General features: G+C 55.6%; 1 protein-coding gene across 2 annotated transcripts in view; it reads right to left on the reverse strand.

Annotated features, from left to right (window-relative positions):
• The window catches only part of TP73 (tumor protein p73), a 31,594-nt gene that overhangs the window by 3,236 nt on the left and 16,304 nt on the right, over positions 1-12,054 (reverse strand). The window contains exons 5-13 of one of the 2 annotated variants that reach the window (XM_055704790.1): positions 5,038-5,224; positions 4,779-4,894; positions 4,227-4,336; positions 3,647-3,789; positions 3,101-3,189; positions 2,645-2,769; positions 2,160-2,314; positions 1,903-2,035; positions 803-896 (exon numbers count right to left, since the gene is read on the reverse strand). In XM_055704790.1, the coding sequence (XP_055560765.1) occupies positions 803-896; positions 1,903-2,035; positions 2,160-2,314; positions 2,645-2,769; positions 3,101-3,189; positions 3,647-3,789; positions 4,227-4,336; positions 4,779-4,894; positions 5,038-5,224 (1,152 nt within the window). The remainder of the gene's footprint in view (positions 1-802; positions 897-1,902; positions 2,036-2,159; positions 2,315-2,644; positions 2,770-3,100; positions 3,190-3,646; positions 3,790-4,226; positions 4,337-4,778; positions 4,895-5,037; positions 5,225-12,054) is intronic. The other variant, XM_055704791.1, reaches the window with a different exon arrangement.

Raw genomic sequence — 12,054 nt, forward strand, 5'->3', positions numbered from 1 at the left:
GCAGGTGACATCTCTACCAACTGCCTGGGGGCCAAATGGGATCGGGGCAGGAGCTTTGTCTCAGCCAAAACACTGGGATTTACAGGGCGTGCTATGGTTCAGAGAGTTTAAGAATATTTTTTTTTTTCCCCCATTTTTTTTCATTACCCTGATGGGCTGGGGAAGTTCCTGCTTTGGTGCCACCCGCAACCGCATTTTGCAGAGACTGTGCTTTAACCGAGGACGGCAGCAGCAGAGGGCTGGCGCGGTGTGCAAGCGCAGGTACTTCTAGCACCCCCTCTACTGCTGTTCATGCCAGCTTTTGCCAGACCTGTGCTATTTCATTCCAGGGGTCCCTTAATACAAACATCCCAGGCTTGACTCCCTTACTTTAGCTCCTTTTGTCTTAAAGACTAATAAGGCAGACATAAGATCAGATTTAAAACTCACCGAACTGCAGTGGAGGTGCTCGTGCCAGCTCAGTGGGCTTTGGGTTACTTTGCTGAGCACCTCAGCCGGCTTTTCTGGGGTAGGTGGAAAATCTGCCTGAGGGCTGGGCTGGGGATCTTTTAGCTCTTTTGTTTCTGACAGTCTGGAAGAACCCATGGAGACCATCATGGCTGCTACTGATGGCTAAACTACCGCTAAATCCGAAGGACTGGAAAGGATGCATAAAGGGAAGGGACGAATCCTGGGGAGCGTATATTCTGTGTGAGGGGTTGGTGCACAGTTTTCCCTTTCCTTTAAAACAGTTTTGTCCATGCTTTTCAGATCAACAGCTGACAGAAACAAGTGGTAAAACAGATCTTCCCAAAGCATTTACCTCTATGGATAGGTTCTGCAGGTGGTAAATATTCTGTAACCCTTGTGAGGTGAAATAGTCGATGCAGTTTGGACACCCCAATCCTGTTAAAAAACTGCAGAAAAAATTTGGAAAATAAAGTGGCATTAACTTCTCACGAATAACAGCTGTGCTCGCAACCATCACTGTAGTGCAAACCGTGCTCCAGGTCGCTGAAGAGGCAGGGGCTGCGGCGAGCTCCTGCTGCCAACGGCCTTGGCAGCTCCCGCAGCCCTGCGGCGCAGAAGGACTGCAGCAGGCGCAAGGGACGGAGCTCTGGGATGCTCCAACCGCTCGGGCAGGCTTTCTGTCTGTGTCATACATCCCTACTGTGCCCTCGGTTGCCACTCGTGTCAAAGTGAAGCAAGATGACGTTCATTCCTAGAACTACTTTTTTTATTATTACTATTTTTCTCCTGATTGTCAGAAGTTTCAGCTCGGTGACTTACACGGAATAACCTGAGGGAGCTGGAGCTCCCGGGGAGGAGCCGGGGCCATGCCCGGTCTGGGCAGCGAGGCCGAGCTCCGCAGCGCAGGCTGGGGCTGCCGGGGGTATTTTGTACATCGTGCCGGGCTGTGGCTACGCGCCTCTAGTTCAACTGCACGTACAGCCTCCCTGACTTCGGTAGGGTGTCTGCTGAAATGTCTGTGGTCTTTTTAAAGACTGACATGTTAAAAAGTGGCTGCATACCTGTTAATGCCTTCCTGATGGAAATAAGCCACGCGGACTGATTTCCAGGCATTGCGGGTGAGGAAGGGGAAGGGGGAAGCTCACAAAGCTACGTGCTGGTTGGACATGCAGGAAAAGACTCTTGTTCAGATGCATTTAATTTTTAATTAAGCAGGGACGGATTACCCAGATAGAGGTATGTGAGGGCGATAGAGGTTTCTAACTGGTAGGTAGCTGGGCTTTGGTTTCTGAGATGAGAAGAATGGTCTACGTGATTGCGTGAGCAGTGATTTCTCAGTTGGGACCAGTGGCCAGTTGACCAGTTGCTAGACAGATCTGAAGGTTAGAGTGAGGGACAACAGCAAGAAACATCAGAGGACAAGACAGACAGGGCGTCGGATGCCTTCCCTACCTGACGAGGCTGGGATCGGGGTTGTAGGGCGGAGGGGGGGTGCAGTGTGATCCGGAGACCATGGACTGGGACGAGTGGCCCCCATTCATTTCTCCGTTGGGTTGCATGGGGTGACTGTTCAGCATGCCGGGTCCTGGGCAGCAGCCATGTCAATGCAACAAATAGATCCATTAGACATCATCCCAGTTGTGACAACCACCCGCTCCCTTGGCAGGGACCCTGCGGTCTGCCGAGCCCGGTGAGGTGCGGACCCTTACCCATGGGCGCCAGGCTGGGCGCAGAGCCCGAGCTGTGCTGTGCCGGCTGCCCTACCAGCTGGTTGACAGAGGGCAGCTTGTTGATTCCTCCGCTGTGAACCTTGTTCATGGGTGACAGGACAGGACCGTAGGAGGAAGGCGTCTGCAGCTGACTCCTGCTCGGGGGAAACCAAGCGGCCGGTCAGCCTGCAGCAGAGGGGGGGATGGAGGCACCCTGCCCCAGCCCACCTCCCCTCTGGCTGATCAGACTTCCCCGCTGAGGCTTCAGGCAGCTGTGCCGACGTGGACTGTGGCACAGAAAAGCCACTCCGCACCGATACCGGCCCTATAGCGGTCACCAGCCCTCGCTAAGCACCTGGCACTGGGCAGCCGTGCTGTGAGCCGGTGAACCAGCCCCAGACTGGGGCTGCCTGAGGGCTCCTGTAGCCGGGGTGGCTGCCCAGCCTCTCCGGGCTGTAGGCTCGGGGGGCTGTGGTGATACGTACTGCCTCTGCAGGAGCTGCTGCTGCTGCTGTCGGTAGGAGTCAACCAGCTGCTGCGGGACCAGCTCCACCAGCTCCAGGCTCTCCTTTATCTTCATCAGGATCTCAAAGTTCTCCCGGCCTCGCACCTGGAGGAGGGAACAAGTCCAGGGCTTTGCTTTGTTCCCATCCCACCTAGCCACCTTCCTCGTGGCCCCTTTTTTCCACCCAGCCGAAGGTGCGGCTTCACTGGGGCCAGGGACTACCTGGGGGTCCAGAACTCCCTCAGATGTGTGCACCCACAGATGCTTTCGCCTCTGTTCTCAATGTCTCTGCTCTTACACACACCTGCCGCCCTGCAGGAGACCATGCAACCCCATCCTGCTCAACATCACATCCCCAAGGGGTGTATCGCGGAGGGGACAATGCCACCGCCTTTCCCAGCCCAGCTCCCCACCAGCGCAGCTCACCAACACTTACAGGCACATAATACATCTCCTCCTCCCCGTGCCTCCGTTTCTTAACGCTGGCACCCAGCGCTGGGATGCCCTGGGGGCTCTGCTTAAAGGCTGGGAAGGAGAGAGGAAGAACGTTAGCATGCTGTCCTCGCAGCCGGGCCGGGAGCACCTTGGCTCCCTGCAGGATTTAAGCTCAAGCCATGCAGCGTGCTGGCTGTTCACCTGGGTTCTGGCATCGATGATGTCCCTTTATTAGTAATAATGAAGAGCAAATTTACGTGGACATGAAAGCCCTGCACAAACAGCTTTGCACTCTGGAGGGAAAAGGGAGTGGGTCCTCTTTATAAGACTTTAGATTTGGTTGAGAAAGGTCAAAGCATGGTGCCTGGATGGGGATTGGACCCGAAACTTCTGGAGCACGGTGATTTTGGGTGCAATGGGAACGGAGCTGAGGCAGAAGCCTCTGCGTGGCTTTGAGTGGCAAGGGGGTGCAGGTGCAGGCCAGGAGCCTGGGGCTGCAGCAGAGCAGTGCCCTGAGCCCCCTCCCTCTCCTGGCAAGGAGACTTACTGCGTTTGTTGGCATTGCCGTTTTTAGCTGCACTCTCGTTCAGGGCTTGTTGCTCTCGGTAATGGTCTTCATCAGCTTTCCGGTCTCTCCCGGGACAGGCACAGATCCGTCCCTCAAATGATCTCCTTCCTAGGACTTGGCCGCTGGGAGGAGAGAGAATTCAGTGACCCTATTTCTGCTTGGGAAGTGTGTCGCAGCTCAGTCCATGTTTTGGTCCAGCTCAGAAACCAAACCAGTCAAGCATCTTCTCATCGCTCCATATGAACGGATTGCTTGGGAAGCAATCAAGCCCCCAAGGTGCTGAGTGCAGGGAGCCCCTTGGCAGCAATCTCCTGGGGGAAGAGGAGCTCCTGAGGCAGAGGAAGGCTCCAGCTTGCAGCTGGTGCTGGGCTGGGTCCCCAGTCCCTCCAGGCCAGCCCTTTCCTAGCCAGCAGGGAAGAGCCTTTCCCCTGTGCCAGGCTGAGGCTGCGGGGGGCTGCCACATCCCCTTCCCCTGGGGGTGCTCTCTGCAGGGGGGGCTTCCTTCCCGAGGGCCCTCAGCCCTCCCACAGCAGGGAGAGATGCCCCGACAGCCACTCACTCTCTCGTCTCCAGGGTGATGATGATGAGGATGGGCCTCCTGTTCATTCCTCCCACGCAGCTGCTGTTGCACATGAAGTTGTACAGGATGGTGGTGAACTCGGTTCCCACCTGCCCAGGAGGGGAGAGCCGGCGCTGAGCAGGGAGTGATGGGGGGAGGCAGGCTGGGCCCTCCCAGCCCCCAGCGCAGGGCTGGCGCCTTGGCAGGACGAGCAGGGGAGCACCAGAGAAGGGTGGTGTGGGGATGGTCCCAGCTGGGAAAAGGGGACCATACAAGGACGGTGAGGGGTCTCCCTTTGCAACCTGCTCCCCTGGAATAGGATGCTCTGGGATGCATCACAAGGCTGGGAGCTGCAGATGCTCAAATGCAGCTGCCACCAGTGCAGGAAGCAAGCAGCAGGTGGCCTTAGATGTGCCAGGGCAAGCAGGACGCTCCTGCCCTTTGTGTCCTACCAAGCTGCCCTGTCACCCATGGGTTCACCCTCAGCACCGGCAGAAGCCCAGCTAGAGGCAGGGGCTGATCCTGCCCCCCCACCCCAGGGCAGCAGGGTACCTGCGGGGGCTCGTAGGGCACCATCACGCTCTGCCTTCCTGTCACGGGGTCATCCACGTACTGGGAGAGGTTGTTGCCTTCCACCCGGATGAGGTGGCTGGCTGGGGCTGACTGGCCTGCAAGGCAAACCTCTGCGTTAGAGGACGTGGCTGCCCAGGATGCTGGTCCTGTGCACGCGAGGGCTGCAGCGCAGGGCGGGACACATGGCCCCCCGCGACGACAGGGTGGTCCCCGGCAGAGCAGGGAGAGCAGCACTCACCGTCATTGAAGTCACGGCCAAGCTCGTGGTTGGGGCAGCGTTTCACCACCTCGGTGACGTGCTCTGCTTTCTTGTAGACGGGCATGGCCCGGATGATGGTGCCCGGCGGTGGGGGGGTGGACACCTTGATCTGGATGGGACATGTTTTTGCAATCTGACAGTAGAGTTTCTTCAGCAGAGGGGAGTACTGGAAAAGAAGAGACGGGTGAATGTCACTGGGCCTGATGGGGCAGCGACTGCTCCCCTGCCTGCCCTCGGCTTCCTCTGCTGCTGCGGTGCAAGTGCAGGGCTCCCTCCCCTTCCTGGCACGGGGGCTCGTGCTGGGCTCAGGCTGATGCCCCCGCTCCCACTGCACCCAGACAGGCGTTTCTGTTCCCTCGGCTCCTCACATCCACCCGCCTGCTGCTTTCTCACCACTCCAAGCAAAATGCGAGCACGGCAGTAAAGCAGCAAATTAAAATAATGACTTGTTATAAAACCAATTACCACCTATTGCGTTGCAGCCACGCTGGAGGGACTGTGCCAGTGCAAAGCTGCTCCAGGTACCAGCAATCACCCCTGTGGCACCTGGCCTCCGTGGCTGCTCCACGTTGCAAACTGCTGGTGCTTACTCCCAGTGCTTTGTAGGGGACGGTGACCAAAGGACATTCAGCCTGTCTTTGTGGTAACTGTTTATTCTCTAGGCTCGATATTTGTTTTTCCCGTGGAAATATTTAAATGTGACCAAATTCACCCGCACCACATCGTATCCGCTTCCCACGTAAGCCAGATACCACCCACCTACAGGGCGAAGGGCTGGGCGCTGTAGGAAGGGGTTCCCAGCTAGCCTAATTGCTCCGGCAAAGCAGGAGCATCCACTATGCTGTGCCTTAGAGGAAATCTTGCTGAAAATCAGTGGAAACCCTCATGCATACATCACTCAGCCCATTTTGGAAACGTAACCCTGAGTCTCCTATTGTGCACAGCTCCTGGCTGAGCTGAGAGCACTGAGGGTGCTGACGCACCACAGCCTAAGGAAATTGTGTTTAACGTCGTTAATGGAATCACAGCTAATTATGCAAAACCTCAGAGTTTAATTCTGAGTAGCACGAATGACACAGACAGGGTTTGTTCTGACCATGAGTCGATGCTTTGCAGCTGCTTGCTGCAGCAGCAGTGGCTCCCAGAGGAGACACGGCGGGACCCGCTCCCCAGGCTGGCTGCTGGAGGAGGATGCTCTGCAGGCATCAATAGAAAACAGTTCATGACCACTTAAACACTCCTCGTAAAGGCACAAGGGATTTGCTCGGTTTGGAGTGAGGGGTAAGGTTCCCTTGCAAGGGCTGTGGACCTGCTCAGTACAGGGGAAGCTCCTGGTGGCCACTGAAAATGGGAATGGCAGCCTGAAGACAGCAGCGTGCCTGGGAGCCGGCCCTGGAGCACGGCAGAGCCCCTCGGCAACAGCACCCTCGGGACAGGGACCCAGCGCTGGTCCAGGACCACCGCACCCACAGGTGATGGGCTGCAGCAAGGCAGGGGCTGGCAGCGTGCAGTGGGCAGGGGCTGGCAGCATGCAGCAGGCAGGAGCAGGCTGCACGCTTCGAGCGGAGGGGTGGGGGAGGCAGGGCCCGTCCTTCACCTTCCAGTAAACGCGTGTCTCGGCTCCCAGGTGTGGGGATGTGCAATTCCCTTCCACCTCACCAGTGCCACGCTGTTTTCCATCTCACAAAGAATGTGTTTGCTATACAAGAGCCCACCCCTGCCGCACAGAGAGAAGCCAGTCCCTGCATGGCAGGGCATGTTCCTGCTCAAAGTATTTTATCTCATCCCCACAACATAATGCCCGATGCCAAGAAAATACCACCGTGCAGAGTATTTGTGAGGATGTTAAAGCTTGTCCTCAGCCATCCGAATACAGGTGTGCAGAGGCCAGTGAGGCTCCCTCTGCCCCACCGTGAGCCATCTGCTCCGCTCTCTGGGTGGCGGGGCTGCCTGAAGCCGGGGGATGGCAGGGCTTGGCAGCTGGCATGGGACTGGGAGGGCATTAGGGACCTGACACGGGTGGCTCAGCCCTTGTCTTCCCACTGCTGCCAGCCTAGTCTGGTGCACACATGCATCAGGTGGGTTTGCAGAAGGGATCTGTGCTTCCTGATCCTGCTGCCCTTTCCGTAGGAGTGGATCCACCCGTGGGCTGAGCGAGCCTTCCCTGCCCACAGAGGCTCCCACCGAGCCTGCTGGGACTGGATGGGCTCCCATCAGCCTGGCAAGTGCTGCAGAGGCAAATGAGAAACTGCTGAAGAGGCAAACAAGATGATAAGCCCTTTCCAGGTGGTATTTCTAGGGAAGGTCAGGGAAGATATAAAGGGGAGAGGCTTCTACCAAGGCAAACTGCAGCAGCTTGGGCATGGTGGGGATGTGTTGGACTGACGGCCAGCTGGCAGCAGGTACCAGCTCCCAGAGAGGCACGCCAGCGGCTCATGGGGGGTGTATGCTGGGGTCAGAGCCTGCTCCGGGCTAGAGAGAGTGGGAGAATGCTGTGGTCATTAGAGGGTGAGATTGGGAGGTGTAATATGAAGCTGAATCTGGCAGCAAGAATTAATCCTCAGTATTGGAGGCATGTGGACTTTCTCAGAGAGAGAGGACATGCGGAAACACCACCTTTCATGGAAATCCCCAAATTTTGCAGCGATACCTGATGACACTGCCCACGCCTTGGCTTTACAGCCAGGTTAGCTTCCTGGGCGCGATCCCGGCAGCGATTGTGCCTAGGCTGGAAGCGCAGGCTCTGCTCAGCGCCCAGTCGCTCCCTCCTGCCCGGCTGGGAGGGGAGACTCGTGCGGCCGTGGCCCACGTAACCTACTCGCCCACAGTGCAATGGGGGTTTCACGCCCTCATTTTAGGAGACAACATGGCAAAACAAGGGTTAGTTGGAGGGGGGCTCTTCCTTGCCAGGTGTTAAAATACTGACAACTCCTGTCAAAGGATCCTTTCATGTAGACATTCCCGGGCAGTCCTCAACATGCCTGGGAAATATAACTGCTCTGGAAGAGTAGAGGTGCATTATGGCAAGTTCTTTGGTAACAAATTCTCTCATTATACCATGTTATGACATGGATAAATCTCTGTTAAATAGCAGAGCAATTGCCCCGCAGGGAGAAAGGCTGCCGCTCAACACAGGCATGCCTCCACTGATAACCTTATCATGTCTTAACAGCTCCAGGATTGCCTTCAAAGATCCTTCCACAATAACAAACTATTCTTTTAAGGAACTCCATGCTGATAACTCTGGGCAAGAACAGTCAGGGCTGTGCCCTGTGCGGCCGCACTCCCGGCTCCTCACAGCTGTACCTCCAGCTGCTGCTAAGGCAAAGTGCGCCTGGTCTCGCAGACCTGGCCTGTTGATGGCCATGGGGTGAATGAGCATTAAGGTTTGGGGATCCCCAGAGGCTCCATGTCCCCAGCCATGTTTGAAGCCAGGAAGGGCCCTTGGCTGTACCCTCTCTATAGGGGACAGCAAAATGCACGTCTTGCTCAGGGGAAGAGCACGCCTCTGCTCCTATGTGGTTATCTGTATTTGCTAATAATCAATCAGACCTGCATCTCTGCGCAGGGCTGCACTACGTAATCTGAGTTACTGGTGCTTTACAAGCTGCAGCTGAAATGTGCACACCCGGCTCGCAGGGAGCACAAAGGCACCGCGCTTTCCTCAAGCACAAGACGAGACAGTTGCAAAGTGGAACCCGGGAGATCGAAATGCCAGTATTTAATCCCATCGGCTAGTGCAGCCGCTTCGCTGCTTGGTACTACTTCTTTTGCCACGGCCATGGTTCTGCCAGCTATCCTAGCGCTGAACCTCAGGCTGGTCACTCATACCCTTCCCGTTCTGCAGCATTTGGACAAGCTGACCTCGTGAAACCAGCCACACGTGGCAGCGGGGTCACAGCCAGCACTCACATCACTCACACTGCTGCCAGCTCGCTGCCACTCCCGGGCACGGGAACAACATTTTGGGACACCTGAATGCCTTCCCAGCACTGGTGCATCAGCACGGCCTGAGCTCAGCCCCAAGATTTCTTTCACACCTCCAGAAGAGCTTGGGTAAGTTCTACCCCTGGGCACCTCCTGCCTTTATTCTCAGTCCCTGCTCTACCCTTTGGACTGTTCATGTCCAAAGTTACGTTATTACTAAGGTCATCTCTGTTCACAGAAAAAGCCAGAGTGTCTGTTATTGCATGTTTGCGGTGCACAACAGGTTCGCATGTTAGTGTGGCTCGTGGGTGCTGGTTTGGTTTAAACAGCAGTAACAGCACTGAGCGATCTACCTGAAGCGTATGTAAACTTGCAGAAGGTATATTCCTCTGGGTTTTTTCTGTAGTCCTGCTGATTTCAATGTCTGCCCTCATCTGCTGGGCTGAAAGTATAATGTTACCTCCATTGCCATCCCTTCCCTGCTACTGTGATCTGTCCTGCAAAGCAAGTCCAGGGCACTAGGAACAACTGGAAAAGCTGGATTGTTTAAATACCAGTGGTATATCAGCATGAACCTCTGTTTCTCTAGGGACTTGGTACCCCAATATGTCTTGAGATGGGGTTCCTTTCACTTCCATGTTCAAAACACAGCTACTTCTTGGGCAAGATGGAGACTCTGCTGCACCAGTGACGAACATAATGGGAAATAAGCACAGCAGGGTGACAGAGCCCCGCGGTGCAATTGGCTGCTGCAGGGCTTTACCAAGGTTACCTTGGTACTGCTGCCACTGCATCCAAGGAAATGTTTTGCACATCACCAGATCCAAATGAGCTAACGCCCCGCAATGATTCACAGTGACCGATACAGCTGCAGCTGTGAAGTAGCATTAAATTAGGTCTCAGCATCCACTGCTGCCCACCCTGAGCAAGTACCCAGGACCCACTCTGGAAGAGGCCACCACGCTGCTCAGACCCTTAGCTACTGCTCCAGCACAGGAAACCAGAGTAGGGAGAGGTGTTTTTCCCTATGGATGCTGACAGCCTCATACAAAAAAAGAACCAGAATCTTCAGCATGGAAAGATCTATGGGCAAAGTCCATGTGTCCTAGCCCTCCCTGGGCAGCAGAACCGCTAGGAGGATGTGTCCCAACAGATTCGAAGCTGATAAAATCTTATTTATCTTCAACTGTTGACACTGAAGCGTCTAGACTTGCCTGCTTTGGGAGGGCTGCAGCCAAGTCCTCCTTTCCCTCTTGAAGGAAATGATTTGCTCAACAATTACTTTTTCCACAAATCCTCCCCCCCCCCTCCTCCCTACCAGCCGCCTCCTCCTCCTTTTCTACATTCCAGTCTCCTCATTAGCTCTACTCAAGACGTGTCCAGGACTGCAGTCAATGGATCCCAATAAAGCCACTAGCCTGGCAAGAGAGAGAGAAGAAAAGTGCTGCCTCCGGCTGCTAATTTCCTTGCACTCCCCAGCAAGCAGCTGCGGAGCTGCATCCTGGGACAGGTTCAGACAGATCGCAGAGGAGAGGTGATAATAACGTGTCTGTCATCTTACTCAGACATGTAGCATCTTGCAAACCGCAAATACCGTTAACCGGCTTGGACGAATCTGTTACGACAGATCCTGGAAGACATACCGACCACAGAGCTAGGGTTTTTTTCTTTCTAATTTTTTAATAACCATATTTTTAATCACTGGCCTATACAACTTCTCATCGAGCTGCAAATTCCTCCCCAAAAGCTACTTTGTTGCTCATTTACTCTGAGCTGGTTTCAAATATGTCTGGTGCATCACTGATGCCTGAGGGGAGAGCATCTGCTGGTGCCCAAGCCCCACGGGCAGGCTGGGCAGCAGAGACACTGCCTGGGGATGGCTCTCAGGGATGCCCCAACACCTGCCTCCCCATGCCTGCAGCCCCTGCACCACACTGGTGACACATCAGGCTGACAGAGCCCAGGACTCGGGGGTTCTCACGGTGCCTGGCAGAGCGCCCCATGCAGAGCCCTGCATGCCATGCCCCCAGCCCCACTGCCACCAGCGCTGGACCACCGGTGACATCCAGGGCTGGGGCTGTCCCCACAGCAGAACCAGCACAGACAGGCTGTGCACGCTACAGCCTACATTCTTCTACCTTTATTATCATGCCATTACTGCTAATTAAAATCCCTTGGTTAACCCCCAAAGGAGTCCTCTCCCTTCCTTCCCTAGTGTGCACATCCTTAAAATAACTGCCAACCAGGATGACAGCCTCTCGTAGTCACTGCTCAACCAGCCAGCGCTGGCACACTCTGGGTTGCTTTAACCTCTTCTAGTAAGTCTGACTCCTGTATGTCTGGATACTTGGGTCCCCTGACCAAGCTGGTGCTGGAGTTCCCTCTCATCCAAAAAGGAAGTTGAAAATCCAGCAAAACAGTTATTTCATTCTGCATTATCAAAACTGGATAAGGGGAGCAAGCTGGGAGGGGAGGAAGGAAGAGACTGGGTTTGGCTTGGGAATTGCTGCTGGAAACGAAATGCAAAAAGCCACAGCAGCAAGTCCTGGACTCTGGGGGGAGACCACTGCCCCTCGCAGCATCCCTGGCAGGCTGTGCCAAGCAGCAGGGAGCTGCTTCTCCTGCTTTGTGACAGCCACTGCCTGGAGTGGGCACAGGGAGAGAACGTGGTTCACCCAGGGCACACCCAGCATCCATCCCCCTCCTCTTTAAAGTGCTGGAGGTCAGGGCTCCCCAGAACGCTTCCAAGCTGTGGTTCTCGTGGTGTGGGATGCAATCCCAGGTGGTAAATCCCCACTTCCAGCGGTGCGGCAGCAGGCCCTGCATCCAGTCCCGAGGGACTTGGCTGGGGCACCTGTGGTGGGGAGCACCGCTGGCTGACCCACCAGGATGCTGCCGTCGGGCTGCCTTGGGGCTCTGCTGGAGCCACCACTCGAGCTCACTGCTGAGCCAGAGCATGGACGTGTGTTTCCTCCTGCAGCCTTTATTGTCTCTGTTCCTTCAGCAGGTCCCTCCGTCCCCACGTCCTCTGCATGCTTCAGACCCAAATGCAGAGCAGCTGATCGGAGC

This window comes from Falco cherrug, chromosome 3, assembly GCF_023634085.1.
Source record: "Falco cherrug isolate bFalChe1 chromosome 3, bFalChe1.pri, whole genome shotgun sequence".
Taxonomy (NCBI): domain Eukaryota; kingdom Metazoa; phylum Chordata; class Aves; order Falconiformes; family Falconidae; genus Falco; species Falco cherrug.